This window comes from Microtus oregoni, unplaced genomic scaffold (genome assembly GCF_018167655.1).
Source record: "Microtus oregoni isolate MIOR12 unplaced genomic scaffold, Mior012 000001F_ref0000356, whole genome shotgun sequence".
In the NCBI taxonomy this organism is placed as follows: domain Eukaryota; kingdom Metazoa; phylum Chordata; class Mammalia; order Rodentia; family Cricetidae; genus Microtus; species Microtus oregoni.
The window spans coordinates 8,087,382-8,105,164 of record NW_024543060.1 but is presented as its reverse complement, the minus strand read 5'-3'; the positions used below and the strand labels follow the sequence as shown (position 1 = coordinate 8,105,164).

The 17,783-nt window shown below is 38.6% G+C and overlaps 1 protein-coding gene across 1 annotated transcript; it reads left to right on the top strand.

Annotated features, from left to right (window-relative positions):
- The first annotated feature begins 338 nt into the window (after positions 1-338).
- Positions 339-16,740, top strand: Adamdec1 (ADAM like decysin 1). The gene is made up of 14 exons (XM_041663199.1): positions 339-555; positions 2,381-2,499; positions 3,242-3,318; positions 4,372-4,450; positions 4,760-4,836; positions 6,392-6,578; positions 6,780-6,839; positions 8,425-8,496; positions 8,763-8,932; positions 9,296-9,377; positions 10,049-10,179; positions 12,476-12,650; positions 14,510-14,595; positions 15,816-16,740. The coding sequence occupies exons 1-14, from the start codon at positions 507-509 to the stop codon at positions 15,820-15,822; spliced, it is 1,371 nt and encodes a 456-aa protein (XP_041519133.1). The 5' UTR covers positions 339-506; the 3' UTR covers positions 15,823-16,740.
- The last annotated feature ends 1,043 nt before the right edge of the window (positions 16,741-17,783 follow it).

Genomic DNA, 17,783 nt, shown 5'->3' with positions numbered 1-17,783 from the left:
TCAGTAGGCACCGCATATGCTTGTGGTGCACAGAAATACAGGGAAACAAAGTACCCACACTTATAAAATAAAAGAAAAAAATTAAAAGACGGCATGATTTTTTTGCTAGTTTCTTAAAATGTGGGCACAATAGTGACATTTTATACATTTGCAAATGCTTACGTAATTAAGTAATTATGTAATTAAGTGTCCCTGAATCTCATCTTCACACTGCTATCAGGGCAGAACTCAAGGCAAGCAGCTTCCCAGCTGTGAACCCTTACTGAGCCTCCCAACAGATGTAAACATTGTTCTCAAGGAGGAACATTCTCCGGATTTTGATGCTGCAGTTCATTGGCCAGTCTGCAACACAATTAGGAAACATCCCTTAATCTCACAAGTTAAATTCTCGAGACTTTATGTTCCCTTTCAACATCTAAAGAGAACTAGAGGGAGATCGAACTGGCCACTGGAGAGAGCATAACTGTGTGCTGCTTGGGACCTCCCAGCTACCCACAGAGGCCAGCATGTCGTGGGTCCTGCTTTCTGTCCTGTGGCTCATCATTCAAACCCAAGGTAAGTATGGATATCTTGTAGAAAAAAATCAGATTATTTGATACCAGATTATTTCCATGAGGAAAAAAAATTACCTTTTCACTCATAATGTAAAAGTCAGTACCATTTGCAGAGTATGTTTCTTATGTCTTTCTCTAGTGAAGTATGCTATATACTTACATATATTCACAATAGTTTATGCATACATATGTATGGGTGATGGTATTTTTTAGATCACATGTGAAACATGTATTCTAAAACCCACTGTATACGTTTTCAAATTTTATATACTTCACTCAATAAAAATCATGTATATATATGATGTGACATTTTTTCAAATAGATGAAACAAATGTTGGTTATTGCTTGATTTACATTTATATTAGGAAGTGAAATTGTATAAATATAGTCATTAATCAAGGGTATTTATGAGTTGTTACTTTGGGATATTTCTCAGTAATAGGAAAAGTTTCTCTATAGTAGAACATAATCAAAAGAAAAGTTGTGGAACTGTAGCTCTTTCTCCGTTTGAAGCTGATTATTGAGAGATTAACAACTTGATAACAATTAACTAGAAGCTCTTTTGCTACACCATGTATATTCTAAGTGCACCGATGCAATCGCTGGTTATCTTTCTAGGGGTGGCTTTGCAATCGTGTTAGAAAGTCAAACGCTGGGAGTCTGCATATTTCCATTCATAAACAGCAGAAAGACTGCAGCTAGGGGTTTACCTAAGCTCAAAACACTCTCTACTTGTTCAGTGCAGGGCTGGCTTTTGTGCATCTTATGTTTCTTACATTGTTATGCCCTAGTGAGGTTCCCAAAGAGACTATCAAGTAGAACAACATTGGCAATACTTGTGTCAGAGAAACATGCGTGTTAATTAAATCTTTTTAAGTCCATTTAGTCAGTCCTTGTGAACTCTGTGGTAGCAGTTATGGCTGCGGTTTGCACAATAATTGAGTTAAGTGTCACACCTCTAATGAACTCTGATCGCTGTCCTGAGTAAGAATGTGTCTCAAAGCTGTGGATACACAAGCATCCAATGGTATGATTGACCTCTGTGAACGATTGCAAAATTTCAAAAAAACAGTGTCTGTGTTTTCCTACAACAGTGCTTTAGAGTTTCATAGAGTTTATGTGTGCAGCTTTTATACTAATCTATGTAGACAACAAAGGATAAAAGGCAAAGTGACTGTCATTAAGCCTTTTACCTAGGACAGCAAGTCGCGTCTTCTGACTCTGAAACCTTTCTCCCTTACCGTGTGCAAATAAGAGAAACTCTCTACCTTGCACAACTTAAAGTTACAAGAAGAAGATCTTTTTACTATAAAAAATTTTCCCCACGTGCTCTCTGTTCCTTTAAATTTTCTCTGAGGAAGGGTTAATAAGAGCTTTATAGCCTGTGAAACCTACAGTTTTGAGGGTAAAACTGTAAAGAAAGATGGGCTTGGCTTATTGCCCACAGAGGAATGAAATCACTGGGAATAGGGTCTCTCCTAAGTAAAGTATTACTTGCACGTGGGTATCTTCATATTCAGAGAGAGAGAGAGTAGTCAGAGAAATTGCAATCAAAAAGGACCTCAAAGGAATGCGCTCAGTTACGACAGGCAGAGTCCAGATTTACCAATCAATGTTCTTATGAGCTACTTCTGTACAAAGAGGTGCACAGTTTTCCATGGTATGCTAGAGGTTAGGGAGACAGGAAACAATCCTTTGTCATTAAAGCTGAAGCAAGGGAGCAATCTGTTTTGAATGGTTAATTCACATCCACAGGACAAAGCAATCAGCCAAACAAACCCAAGCCCTGTCAGCCTTTCTCATCAGTGTTTGCTGGCTTTCTCTAGTGATAGATACAAAGTCAAGCCCCGAGGTAAAGCTCCATGAAATAGTTCATCCTAAAAAACTAAACATTTCACCCAGAAGTGGAACTGAGAGCAACCAGACAGAGAGCTATGGCAAAGAGGTAAGTCCTGTTTCACCATCATCTGAGCATCCTGTTCCCCAGCCTCCTTGCTCTCTGGGAATCAAAGAGAGTTGGCTGTCGACTCCTGTTGTAGACATCCCGACTTCCTCAGAAATCTATGAAAGGGAACCCCCAAACTTCCCTCTTGAGCCTGACTGCCTTTCAGAGACCTGTCTGCCATGCTGTCTATCTTTGGTGTGGGAAAGACAAGCAACAGTTCTAGAAGGAGACTTTCCGTTTTCAGAGTTCTGCCTTCTCTTTACCCACCAATTCCCCAGTGACTACGCTTTTCTACAATGTAGAAGGTGTTCTACCATGTTGCCGATATTACCTCTTCATAATATTTTTTATTTAATTCTTAGTGGATTTTTAAAACCATTTTAAAATATATTTCAGTGGAAATACATTGCAAGAGATGATGATTTCGTGTCCTGTTGGTAATTTATTATGGTACACAGGATAAGATAATATACATTGACTTGCTAATGGCAAGTTTCTGTGTAACAAATTAGAGATAGATTGATGTGTGTAGCTGTCAGGTGGCTATAATTTAGGAAGTCCTTTTATGTGCAGATTACATTTTTAGATATAAGAAAGAGATAAAATGTAGGAGAAATACTTTAAATTTTTGTATCTTTGCTATTGCAAGGTATAGTGTACGTAATTGACATGTTCTAATGTTTATAATTTTTATATTGACCGAGAATTATGTGCTTATAACTGTATCATTAAATATTTTCAGGAAAGATATGCTCCTGAAGTTCAGTATCAGATCATACTAAATGGAGAAGAAATTATCTTTGACCTAAAGAGAACCAAGTAAGGACAATTACTTCCTGAAAACCCAGCCACTGGTTATATTCTCAGAAGATTGGGAAACTTCTCCTTGGCTGTAGCTTCATTTCTGTGGCTGAGATAAAAATATCCTGGCAAAAATCACACTGCGGGAGAGTGGGGTTGCTTTGGCTTACAATTCTAGGCTGCAGTTCCTCATTGCAGGGAATCACAGTGTCAGGACCTTGAAGCAGCTGTGTCTCAGCCACAGTCAGCAGCACAGATAGGAATGCAAACATGTTTCCTGCTCGGCTAACTTTGCCTACTCTTACGCCCTCTGAGGACCCATATCCAGGAATGGTGTCTTGGGGTTCACTTCAGGCTTGGTCTTCCCACATAAAATAAGGCACCCAGGAAATCTCCCATAAATGTCCACAGGGGATCCGATGCCCAATAAGAGGCAGGAACAGTAGGATCTTCAGAAGCTGGCCTGTCTTACACAGTGAGACAAGAGGCAAGCACCAGACCCTGTATCAAAAGAGGTGGGAGGCGAGGGCTCACAGATGGGTTTGTCTTCTGATCTCCATGTGTGTGCTACACCATATGCAATTGCACACAAACACACACGTACAGAGGACCCCTTCCCAACCCACACATATGCAGGAATTATCCCTAAGCCTGAATCAGGGAACACAACCTAGCAATAAATTCTAGGGGAAGAAGAAAGGGGCACCACAGTTTTCTAACAGTCAGTAAGCCTCCTTAGTTGGTCTCTTGTCTACATCTGTGATTCAGCCCCCTGCAATAACTGTGTCCTTGCTCCAAAGAATCACATCAGCCCTCTAACCACTCATGGTGGAAGAGGAATCCCCAAAGGAAAAGTAATAGAGTGAATTTCTCCCTTTGGGGCTGATAAATGTGACTACATGCTTTGATTTATTTTAGTAGGGAAGTCCCAATGTTGGGAAAAGATCAATGGTCAAAAGTCAATGCAGTGCCACTGTATACACAGTTATTCCCATAGTACAGAAGAGAATGCAAAGAAATCAGTATTTGCTGGAATCAGGACTGCATTGTGTACCTTTCTGCTCTCCACAGGCGTCTTCTGGGGCCAGAGGACACTGAAACATCTTACTCACCCAAAGGAGAAGAAGGGACCAGACGCTCTCAGGATGGGGTAGGCTCCGAATCCACCCTGGAATCTGCCATTTATCTTGTAAAATACATAGGTCCGAGGATGGCCTTTAAATGCAGCAAGTGACTTGAAAGAGAAGGGATTATCCATGGCCAGGGAGACAGCTTTTCAAAGAGAGGAGCGAACATACTAACACTCGTACACACAATGCTAATGTACCTACACACTCAACTAGACATCCCTACATACTTAACCAAAGTCATTCAAAAATATTTGTTTCTTTATTTGCTTATTGTGCACGTGTATGTGAAATGTCTAAATTTATACAATACGATATATTTTCTATTCTAGAAACCCTGCTACTACGAAGGCCACATCCTGAATGCAAGGGACTCTCTTGCCAGTATCAGTACATGTGATGGGTTGAGGTGAGAACTGTCATAGAACATATTAAGTACTAAGTGACTCTGTCACACAGTCTTGAGACTTCCCCGTGTCTTCTCTCATCTTCATACTGTTTGGATTGTTCATACTAAGCCCTAACCCACTAGATTGCATGGCTAAGCTGATGAACAAGCTATCCTGGTACAGTCACTTCATTACCTGTTGTTCCAGGAGTCAGCCCCAGCTCTGTAAAAGCAGAACACTGGGCCTCAGTGACATCTGTGTCCATTACCAAGTGCTTTTACCTCACTCCTGGAACCTATTGTGTCATGTTTTCTTAACTAACATGCCGTATGTGTAGTTTTTTAATGTCTCATGTGATTAAAATGTGAAATAAATCATGTAATTGATTCCTAGCATGGTTCATACTGAACATGACATCACTTTTTCTATTTTATAAAAATCCCTCCAAGGACATAGTTTTATTGGCCTTTACATTGGCTTTACAATATGTCAACATATCGAACAACTTCCTGTTTCTAAGCTGATTATCTTCATAGGAAAAGAGTCTTTAAGTTATTCTTGGTCCCGATTTGTTATGCAGCTGTTCTGAATGAACCTCTTGGTGTTCGTTCTCTCTAGGGTTCTGGGTGTCTAAATAGTCATTTACTGCTTTCTCCACTCTATCCATAGGAACTGCCAAGGAATAGTGGATAAATAAAAAAGCAAACAATAGGAGAATATTTAATAGACTCAAGGTGTTAACTCCAATTACTCTGGAATTGCTTCATTTAGTAATTCTTGCGGCTACTCTGGAAAATGACATAGACTTCCTTTCTTTTTTTTTCCTTTTTTTCTTTTTATTTGAAAATAGCCTTTTTTTTTCTCTCATATACTGTGTCCTGATTGTGGCTTTCCTCACTTAACTCCTCCCAATTCTTCCACCATCTCCATCCATCCAGTTCTCCCTCCTTTCTTTCTCTCATTAGAAAATAAACAGGATTCTAAAGAATAATTATACTATGCCACACTATAATAAAACAAAAACTAATACTTAGGGATAGGATTTTAAAAAGCAAAATGAAACAACAACAAAAAAGAGAAGGAAAGAAGTTCAAGAAGAGACACAAGAATCATTTACATTCATCTGAATACCCAGACCAGTGGGTACCCACTCATTCTCACCCTCAGGAATCCTGTTTAAAAAAAAAAACCACTAAGCTGGAAACTATAAATATATATGGGCAAAGTACATGTAACCCTAACATGGCATTACGAAGTAAGAACCTCCAGTGATAAAGATGAGGTTTTTTTCTATAGTTTGTTTCCCCAGTGAGACTCCCATGGAGAAAGCTAAATTTTCATTTGCAAATGGTTATCAAAAGAGATGGCTTCTGAGATAGAGATGGGGACGTGTGGCCTATTCTCCTTTAAGCTCTAGGACCCAATCAGGTGTAGACCTTTGCAGGCCCTGTGTCTTCATACTGTTTGGATTGTTCATACTAATCCCTAACCCACTGGATTGTGTGGCTAAGCTGAGGAACAAGCTATCCTGGTACAGTCACGTCATTACCTAAAACACAGTCTTATATCCCACAGAGGGTACTTCACACATCATGATCAAAGATATCAGATAAAGCCTCTGCAAGGCACAGATGAGGGGGAACATGCCGTCCTTCCATACAGCCAGGGGGAACCAGGCACCGCTAAATACAAGCATGCTGATGAGCATGCTGGCAGGAAACGAGGCCATCTTCGAATCTCCAGGTCATTAAAAAGCCCAAATGTGAGTATAGCTGTAAAGCCTATGTATTTTGGCTGTCTAAGCAAGGACATAATGTGCACAGGTTTATTCAGAAACAACTAATATATGTAAAGTCTCTGTTTACATCTTTTTAAATTTATTTTGGGGAAGAAAATGTAAGTACCTGAATCAGTGTGAGTCGAGATGATTATTAATGAGGTTCTCTTGTTATCTGTAAAACAGGAAGACCCCCTTCAAGTTCAGAAATACCTTAACCTCTTCTTGGTGCTGGATAACGCCTTTGTGAGTACAACGGATGGGTGCCCCTTTCCTAGTTCTCCCAACTGACGAGTCAGATTAAAAGAAACCATTAGACTTGTTTGTTTTCTGTTTACCTAGACTTTTTGGCTGCTTTGTTGACAACAGTTTTCACACATCCCATGCCACTTATTATGAATCAGTCATCAAATATTTATCTTAGGTAATAGACTTAGTACTATAGACTAAGTTTGCTTTCTGTTGCTGTGGTAAACACCATGGCCAAAAGCACCTTGGGGAGGGGAAGGCTTATGTGCCTTACAACTTAACAGTCCATTGTCAAGGGAATCCAAGGCAGAAACTCAGGACAAGGCCTGAAACAGAGACCATGCAGGAACAGCTACTGGCATGCTCTCCTGGCCTCCTTTCATAGACAGCCCAGGTCCACCTGCTTGGGGTTAGCACAGCTCACAGTGAGCTGAAGCTTCCCACATCAATAAGCAATCAAGAAAATGCTCTACAGAGATGCCCACAGTGAGACAAAGGCTATTCTTGATTTGATGTTCTTCTTCTTAGGTGATTCCTATAAGAGGAAAGTCGACAAAAACTAACCAGCACGTGCCTATAAGCAATGAAACATAAAAACATCAAAGAAAAATATTTTACTAAAGTATTAGATTGTTTTAATAGTTTACTATAAAATGTAGATGTCAATTTAATAGGTATTATGCAAATAGGAACCCAAAGCTATACACAATTTACAAAAATATAAATATAAGGAAGCTAGACTTTATGTTGTCTCATAATCAAGCCTGAATTAACATTTAGTGAATGCAAGATATTTAAACTATTAATTTAATGTAGTCAAATTAAAAATAAATAAGAAAACCCAGTTCTAATCCTAAAGTCCAAATTCGGAATGCTGAAGCAGGAAGATCATAAGTTTAATGAAATCTTGACTGTGGTCTGCCTCATGCCAAACCAAGCCAAATAAACAAAGAGAAAGATGAAAGACATTATTATGAATGCCTAACTTTTATCTTATCAAAACCTCTATATTTTGTAGTAATAAGAGCGGCGGGGCTGCGTCCCCAACACCCCAGCCGCCTGCTCGGCTAGCTTATGCCCGAAATAACAACACACAAACTGTATTCATTTAAACACTGCTTGGCCCATTCTCTTCTAGGCTAATTCTCACATATTAATTTAGCCCATTTCTAATCATCTGTGTATGGCACCCCAAGGTGCGCTTACCAGGAAGGTTCTAGCCTATGTCCATCCTGGGTCGGAGCTTCATCCCGGGATCGGGGCATGGCGTCTCTCTCAGGCGTCTGCTCCCAAGAGGAGAGCTGTCGAGACTGACCTCACTTCCTCTTCCTCCCAGCGTCCTGTTCTGCCTACTCCTCCCACCTATCTTTCAACCAATAAAATGGGCCAAGGCAGTTCCTTTATTAGCCAATGACCTTCCTCCATCAATATTTGAGGTAGAATTTGTTGAAATAGAATCTAATATAATGTAGCCATGAATTGATGAGATGGTAACTATGTTAAAACATGTAAAATTTCTATTTAATCCTGTTACCACCAGCCTTCTCACTTTAATGTTCTATTTTGATTTTGTATTTTTCAGTATAAGATGCATAATGGGAATGTGACTCGGATAAGAAGCTTTGTGTTTGAGGTGCTGAACTTGCTCAATGTGGTAAGGCATTTGTCATGTATGTGTGTTTCTACACCTGTGCCTAGGGCTTCCCCTGTGACAGACACTGGATGGGGCTAAGATTCACCTAAGGGTGAGATCTCATCAAGGTGAAAATCATACACAGTAACAAAGGCATCTTCTAAAATTTCTGTTTTCATGATGGAAATTTATGATATTTATTGCATCCCTTTATCATCACCTGTGGTTCCCAAGGATGCTAAAACTAAGCCTAAATGTTTTCAATTAAAAAAATGTTCTTTCCACAGATTTTCAGAACCATTGATACTCAAGTGTCTTTGGTGGATATGGAAATCTGGTCTGACAGTGATAAGATAAAGGTGGTACCTAACATTGGTACCACATTCCGAAGCTTCATGAGATGGCATTACTCTGTTGTGGGAAAAAAGAAGTTCCATAACCATGCCCAGCTTCTCAGGTGAATTTCTTCTTGCCAGGGCAGGGATACAAAGGCAGAATGGGTGGTTATCTCCAAAGTTGCTTGACAAGAATTTCTGCTCAGTCATATCTCTTGAATAAGTTGTAAGTGGCTTGATCACTATTTACTACCATTAGCAATAGACCCACAAATTATGTGAAGGTCATTATCAGATCAATAAAGCACAATCTTGGATGCAAAATATTCACCTGTAATTGTGGGCCTGTGGTATAGTAGAATCTGTGCTGGACCCTCATTAACATACAGAAGGCTAGGGGACACTAAGGGATGTTTATAATATCATTACCCAAGCTTCTGGTTTCCAGAGTCAGATTGTGATAGGACCTCTCTACTCTTACGCAGTGGATCTGGCTTCCTCCAAGGGCGTGTAGGAATGGCAGCTTCAAATTCCTTGTGTTCTACATCATCAGTGTCCGTTATTGAGGTTTGTATACTTCTACTGAGACACCCTGTGATTCCATCGCTGTGAAGATGAGTGTCATACCCTGTACCAGAGGAATCACCATGGCCATCAGCTGAATTGATAAATTAAGTTAGACATTAAACCAGTTTTGACCATTGCACTGTAGAGTCATTGGATGATAAAATGTTAGCTTTGCCAAAGGCCTCTACTTCAGTTTATATCAAAGAATGAGGCTCACAAGGTTGAGACCAAAAGAGGAGTTAGGGTCCTTCTGTGGCCTCAGAGAGCCCTAAATGAATCCTTTGCTATAGCTGTTCAGAGGTCAGACAAGGAAAAACCTCATGTAAGGCCTTCATGTGGCCATTGCTACCAATGGCATAAGAATTACAACCTCAGTTTTATAGATGTGGCCATACCATAGCACCTAATAGTACTTTGCATAAAGAATGCAATTAATCAAACCCTCATTTACTGAGAATTCAGGGTATAATATAGTTCAGTATTCACCAATTGAGCTAGAGCACTGAGTATGCTTAGGAGCCAACCATTTCAGATATACTAAAAGCTATAGTTGGAAAATGGGCTTAAGGATACACTATTCTTCCTTTCCCAACTACTCATATTAGACATTACACAGAGACACAGACTGAGAAATAACTGAACAAAACAAGAAGGTGTTTCTATTTGTCCAGGCTAAACGAAAGAATAGCGTGACTCTCGCAGCAGTGATGTCACACGAGTTGGGCCATGCCCTTGGTATGAAGGATGTTGTCTATAGTACCAAGTGTCCCTCTGGCAGCTGTGTGATGAATCAGTACCTGAGGTAAGATGATATTGTCCCAAAGTAAAGAGAAAACATTTCCATTCCCAAATAAATGTACTGTGCATATGTGGTAGGAGCACCTTTTCACAAAGACTGGCTGTTCTATTCTTTTAACCTGCAGCTTCTTCATTAATGCATTTTACCAAATTCATTAAGATTTCTGAATATACCATCATAGAATTTATTAGTATGACAATGACATCATTTTAACTTAAGGTTCTTTTAATTTGAATTGGTATCTTATTTCCCCAAAAGACTATCCTGGTTAAGATGTTAATTTTAGTCTAAGACAGCCAAGATAAACATATCTCCATCCCCATAACCAATTGAGCTTCTATTTTAACATATTCATTTATTATTTCATATTGCCAGTTACTTTCCCAAGACTTCAAGAAATTTGAAGATGTTATTGGTTTTTAGTGCTGTGTAGTACTCTGTTGTATAAATGTACCCCATTTTCTTTATCCATTCTTTGGCTGAGGGGCACCTAGGTTGTTTCCAGGTTCTGGATATTACAAATAATGCTACTATGAACACAGCTGAGCAAATGTCCTTGTGGTATGAGTGTGCATCCTTTGGGTATATGCCCAAGAGTGTTATTGCTGTGTCTTGAGGTAGACGGATTCCCAATTTTGGGAGAAATCACCACACTGATTTCCAAAGTGGGTTGTACAAATATGACTCCACCAGAAATGGAGGAGTGTTCCCCTTACTCCACATCCTCTCCAGCATAAGTTCTCTTTGCTCTTTTTTATCTTAGTCATTCTGACTGGTATAAGATGGTATCTCAGAGTCATTTTGATTTGCATTTCCCTGATGGCTAAGGATGTTCAGCAATTCCTTAAGTGTCTTTCAGCCATTTTCAATCCTTCTGTTGAGAATTCTTTGTTTAGGTACACACCCCATTTTTGATTGGATTATTTGGTAATTTGATGTCTAGTTTCTTGAGTTCTTTACATATTTTGAAGATCAGTCCTCTGTCCAATGTGGGGTCACTGAGGATCTTTTCCTATTTTGAAGGCTGCTGTTTTGTCTTAGTGACTGTGTCCTTTGCCTTACAGAAACTTCTCAGTTTCAGGAGGTCCCACTTATTAATTGTTGCTCTCAGTGTCTGTACTACTGGGGTTATATTTAGGAAGTGGTCTCCTGTGCCCATGCATTCAAAGCTACTTCCCACTTTCTCTTCAATAAGGTTCAGTGTGGCTCAATTTATGTTGAGGTCTTTGATCCATCTGGACTTGAGTTTTGCGCACAGAGATAGATATGGGTCTGTTTGCATTCTTCTACATGTTGGCATTCAGTTATACTGGTACCATTTGTTGAAGACACTTTCTTTTTCCATTGTTTAGTTTTAGCTTATTTGTCAAAATTCAGGTGTTCACAGGTGTGTGGATTAATGCCAGGGTTTTCAATTCGATTCCATCTGTCCACCTGCTTGTTTTTGTGCCAATATCAAGCAGTTTTTACTACTGTATCTGTATAACAGAGTTTTATGTCAGGGATGCCAATGCTTTCAGAAGTTCTTTTATTGTAGAGGACTGTTTTGCTATTCTTAGTTTTTTTTTTTTCCATATGAAGTTGAATATTGTTCTTTCAAGGTCTGTAAGGAATTGTGCTGGGATTTTGATGGAGATTGTACTGAATCTGTAGATTGCTTTTGGTAGGATTGCCACTTTTACTGTGTTAATCCTACCTATCCAAAAGATATTCATTTTTTTATATTTTCAACAATTTCTTTTTTCAAAGACTTAAAATTCTTGTTATACAGGTCTTTTAGTTCTTTGGTTAATGTTACCCCAAGATATTTTATGTTATTTGTGGTTATTGTAAATGGTGATGTTTCTCTGATTTCTATCTCAGGCCATTTATCATCTGTATATAGGAAGGCTACTGATCGTTTTTAAGTTGATCTTGTAATCTGCCACATTACTGAAGGTGTTTATCTGCTGTAGGAGTTCTCTGGTAGAAATTTTGGGGTGACCTAATGCATACTATTATATCATCTGCAAATAGCAAAAGTTTGACTTCTTCCTTTCCAATTTGTATCCCTTTAATCTTCTTTGGTTGTCTTATTGTTCTAGCTAGAACTTTGAGTACTAAGAGAAAACATTCAATTAGAATATTACACATACTTCACTAGCCACCATAGGAAGCATAGAGATGTTCCAGACAGTGGCTGCATTTGGTGTTTCCACTGAACTTGGTCCACAGTGAGATATAGTAGATTTTTCTATTTACTTATTACCTATAAGATTCTGTACTGTGTGTAACGCTGATCTATTTTTTTCTGTTACAGTTCAAAGTTCCCCAAGGATTTCAGTACTGCCAGTCGCTCACTTTTTAAAGGGTTCCTTTCCTCTAGAGGTGGGAGATGTCTGCTGCAGGCACCTAATCCTAAAAACTTCATAAAATTGACATGTGGGAACCAAGTTCTGGAAACAGGGGAAGACTGCGACTGTGGATCTCCTGAGGTATGAATATAAATGATGTTTAAAGTTGTGTTTATCAAGATTTCAAAGCAGAATGACTGGGTAAAAGTTATATACGTTAATTTTCCATTTTCTTCTTTAAATTATTTTATTTTATGTTTTGTGTGTGTGTGTGTGTGTGAGAGAGAGAGAGAGAGAGAGAGAGAGAGAGAGAGAGAGAGTTGATGTGCATACACATAACATGGAGACCCAAGAAAGAGCATCAGACCCCTTGGAACCGGAGATACAGGTAGTTTTGAACTGGCAAAAATGGGTCCTGCGATCTGGACCCTTGTCCTCAAGACTGTTCAGCAAGTGCTCTTAGCTGCTGAGCTATCTCTCTAGACTCCTTTATTTTATATTTATTTATTTATTTTTTGCAGCGTTCCTTTAGAAATTTGTTCAGGAGATGAAATTGGTGCTTTGGTGCTTTGCTTTTGATTTTAGTTAACTACCCCATGAAAAGTGTGCATGCACACACCCTCCGACCCACTGATAAAACCCACCAACATCTGTTCAGGGCATGATAACACAAAGCCAAATATAAAAAAGGAGTAATTGCCCACAGCATGCCACATTCCTTGTAGACATTTGGAAATTTCTAATTTTAAGGCTTTAGGAATTGGTGAATCCATGTGAATTTGTGATTTAGCCATTATTTTTCACAGTTCTTTGACAATGTAGAAAGCATCTTAGATTTCAGAGAATCAGGACATTTGTGCAGAAGTTTGAATTGTGTATCAGATTCTTCATATAGTTGTGTCAGGATTTGATTACTTATTTGAAAGTACCTTCATATTTTCTTTTGTGTTGTCTAAGGTTTTCTTTTTGATACTAGTAACGATTCATTGATATTATCTTTGATGTCATTTTACTATTATCTTAGACACTTATCAAATATTTTTAAGAGTTGACCCCAATTTATTCTATGGAGGTAATCATTACACATTTCAATAACATTATTATCCAGGCAAGGTTAAAAAACAAATTTTAATTTTAATTGAAACTTTTCCTCTATTTTAGCATCATTTGAATAGTTCAGAAAGGTTCATCCTTGAAATTTTCAGTAGATTTAAGTGCAGTACCTTCCAGACAAAATTTATTTGAGGAAATTCTTTGTTATTTTTCTCCTCTTGGTCTTTAATGACAGTGTTCCCTGAGCACAGCATTTCCTCCTGTAATTGCCTTTCCCTGGTTAAGGCCTCTGGAATTGGTACAATAGAGTGGATATCTTTAAAAAGAGAAACTTCTATGATCAGGTCTGAGAGTTGCACTAAAAATAAGAACTTACAGGGAAGTTTAATTTTTGTCCCTCTAGCAGGATAAACAATAGAAGCTTTAGCCTTCGATCTTATAAACTCCTCAGCCACGGATTCTTGACCAGGTTTCCAGTACCAGGCATGAGTTTCCTCCTGTGTCCAATCAGAAAGCAATTGGCTACCCCCATCACATTAGATTGCACTGCAGTAGACAGCCCCTCACTTAGGAGTATATGGGTTATTAAAAGTAAAAAAAAAAAAAAAAAAAAAAAAAAAGCCGGGCCTGGTGGCAACACTTAAGAGGCAAAAGCAGGCAAATCCATGAGTTCAAGACCAACCTATTCTACATAGGAAATTCTAGGACAGTCAGTACTACATAGAGAGATGTCTCAAAAGAAAAAAGAAAGGACACAAAGTTGAGAAGAAATGGAAAGGAACAGGGTGGATCTGGGAGAAACGATCCCCCTGGGGGTACAGCAGGGCTAAATATGATCATAATATATTCTATTAAATTCTCAAATAATAAAATATGATACTTTCAAAAGTGAAATTTTCATTTGCTGTTGTAGTAAACTCGGGGACTGTTCTGTTTGTTCTTTGTAGGAATGTACCAATCTCTGCTGTGAGCCCCTGACATGTAGGTTGAAATCCCAACCTGACTGTCGAGAAGAAGCATCCAACCACGTCACGTGAGTACTGTCTTGTCCACATTCCCCAAATGACTTGCTGCTTTTCTTCTAGATTTCAAAAAGGTGTCCTCCTGGGCTCAATAACACACTGAAAACAAAGTTCACCTGAACTTTTTAAATGACTTAATTTTGTAGAGAAGAAAGAAAGCAGTATACACAAAATTAAGGTTGTGTGGTTGGTCATGTATATATGAGAAAATGGGTTACTCCGACATTGATGAGATTAGAGCTCCAGGGACTTCTGCCAAAATTGGTTTCATTTCCTATAGTTAACATGCTAGCATGAAAAGAATTAAAGTGTACTTCTAACAAGACTTGATTGATGAGCATAATTTATTCTCCATTGGAGATGATAGGGATTGTTTGCTAGTTAGTCAGAAATCAATAATCTTTAAAAACTCAATGTAAGCTTTGACAGTTTTATTCCTTTCATAGTGTTTCGATGGATTACAATCCAGGTATTGTTTTGGGAAGGCCTGAAGATCTGTGTGATTTGGGGTAGGGAAACCAATGGTTAGGCATATGGCATTAGGTTTTTGTTTGAGTATTAAGTGGTCTCTGTACATAAAGACTATAGCAACAACAGGTATCAGAAAGCTGGGATTCGGGAGATGTGATAGGGGAAGAATTGTTCTGTGCCCTTTTCTCAGACATTTCCAGGAATGAAAAGTGCAGGGACAGTGAAATACAATAACCAACTCCAACACCATTCGGTATCACTTCCTCAGGGAAGGAACAAAGGTCAAAGGAAAATGAGGATTCCTTTTCTATTTACTAAGCATGTTGAATACTTCAGTGACCCTTCTTATGGGTCCGCTTGGCAGAGAATTCTGGAAATCATGCCAAGACCAGAAGCAGATGTACAGAAAAGCAAAATGCAGAGCAAACAACCAACCAAAAACCTTAGTTCCTTCGAGGGCTGGTATGACAGATACCTATGCTCCTTTCTACATAAAATAGGAAGTTCAGCATCGATGGAAGAACATATAAATGAGCTTAGAATCTAGATATTTAAATTCCAGTCTTAATTCTGCCAAAACACTGTGGGATTGAAGACAAGTTACTGAACTCCTTCCCTTCTTGTGCCATGAAATTACTGATGTGTTCTCCCAGTGAGGTTGCTGGCCTTGTTTGAAGTCTATAAATATCCATTTGTGGCAGTCCAGAATATTTTATTAGATAATAACCACAACCTCTGTGTTTTGTTTTTCTTTAATTAGAAAATGATCCAGTGTGTACTTCATTGAGAAGCTGCTCTGCCGAGACCAAAGTCTAGAACCTGATACACCAGGAGTCTTGCCTAGTTTCACTTTATGCTTTTATGTAGACTTGCCTCTGAATGTCGCGTGTGAATCCATAGATTTAGTCACTGGACAGTAATATCCCCAATCACACTTGTGTCTCTAGTGACTGTGTAGACAGTTTCTCAATTTCTCCTAAAAAATACAGTGTAACAACTATTTGCACAGCATTTTCATTGTCGAAGTTATTAGGTGTTAGAAGTAGTCTTGAGTTGACAAAACATTTAGAAGACTTTCAATAGTTGTAAACAAATATACTCCAGTTCTTATAAGGGACCTCCAGTCCAAAGATTTAGGTACCTGTGTATTCCTGGAGCCAATCCCTACTAGACACTGAAGAAAGACCTTTGCTTTTCTCTTTTTCTCCTACTTTCTGCATTCCAGTCAACAGGTAAACAGATGTGAGATGTTACCTATATGTGTAGGTTTTATCTGCGGTGTGAATGTGAGAACCCTGAAGGTGTAGTTTTTGTTTCAGTCTTTGGGAAACAAAAGAAATGAACCTTTGCTGAAACCTCAACACACTCCACTGAATGGTTGAGTTGATCCCAAACTGCAAAAGGACAAGTGATTTAACACTGAATCCCTCTCCTAGTATAGGAAGAGCAGAGCCCCAGTCCCTTGCTGTCCCTCACTTCGTCCAACTCCTGTCCCTGCTTTGCTATCTCATGGAATATTGATTAGATCCAAACACTTTCCATGTGATCAAATATAGTTTCTCATGTTTCTCTCACTGTCATGTGTAAGATTTATTTTAAGAAGTCTATTATTTGCAACTTAGTGGAAATGGAAAGCTAAGGCCTCATTTATTGGTTGATGTAATAAACTGTGCTATCAATAAAAACAGTGAATCCTTTGTGGTCATTTTCAAAAATGAAAATTTCCAAACTTATTTACATGAATCAAGATCCTGACTATTGTTCACCTCAATTACCTCCCACCCTAGATATAAGTGGGCAGCATGGCAGAGGTGTGGTAGGAAGCTCCTTACTAATTCTACTTAATAACATACAATTCAAGATGAAATATTGGCATAAAATGTCACATTTAGCCCCAAATGTTTTAAAAATCTAAGTTCTAAGAACATGCTGGATTAAAATGTCCTATTCAATAAGTCTTACCATGGAAAGATCCATTTTTGCTTTTGTTTATTTTTAAGATTGTATTAATTACCACATTTAAGTTTAATTAATTACAACATTTCTTCCTTCCCTTTCCTCCCCTCAAAACTTCCATGTATCCCTCACCACTCCCTTCCAAATTTGTGATCTCTTTTTTTCATCCATTGCTATGGCATGCATATGTGCATTTGTATATCCACAGACATTACTAAATATAGCCTGTTGAGTCTGTATTATGCTATTTGTATGTATGTTTGCAAGGCTAGCTGTTTTGCACTACACAATCAATGAATGTGCTCTTCCCTGGGCATGGCCACCTAGCCCACTCCCAACTTTACTCGGTTGCCTGTAGGTTTTTGTGTAGGGTAGAGACCTCTGAGACATTGCCCCATCCACTTTTACAGAAAGCGAGCTTAGATGTTTGGACGGCAAAAAGAAAGCACACAAACGACACATCACCAAACCAATAATGTAATATTTATGGAATTATATAGGAAAGGTAATCATTGCTAGGTCATAAAATTGTTCAAAGTGTCATTGCTGAGACTAGGAATTACGTTCTCTGAGTGCTTGACAGGTTGCAAGACGAAACATCTGCAGGATTAACTTTTGGTGTTTGGCAGTAGCTTGCAATCTCATGATTATACGTGATGTATTTTTAACGTTTAGAAACTGCTTTTCATGAGCACAATTCTATTTCCACATCCCCTCCCCCTAAAACACACAAAACACTGTCAAACATCTGTAAAATGCCTAAATTTTCTAC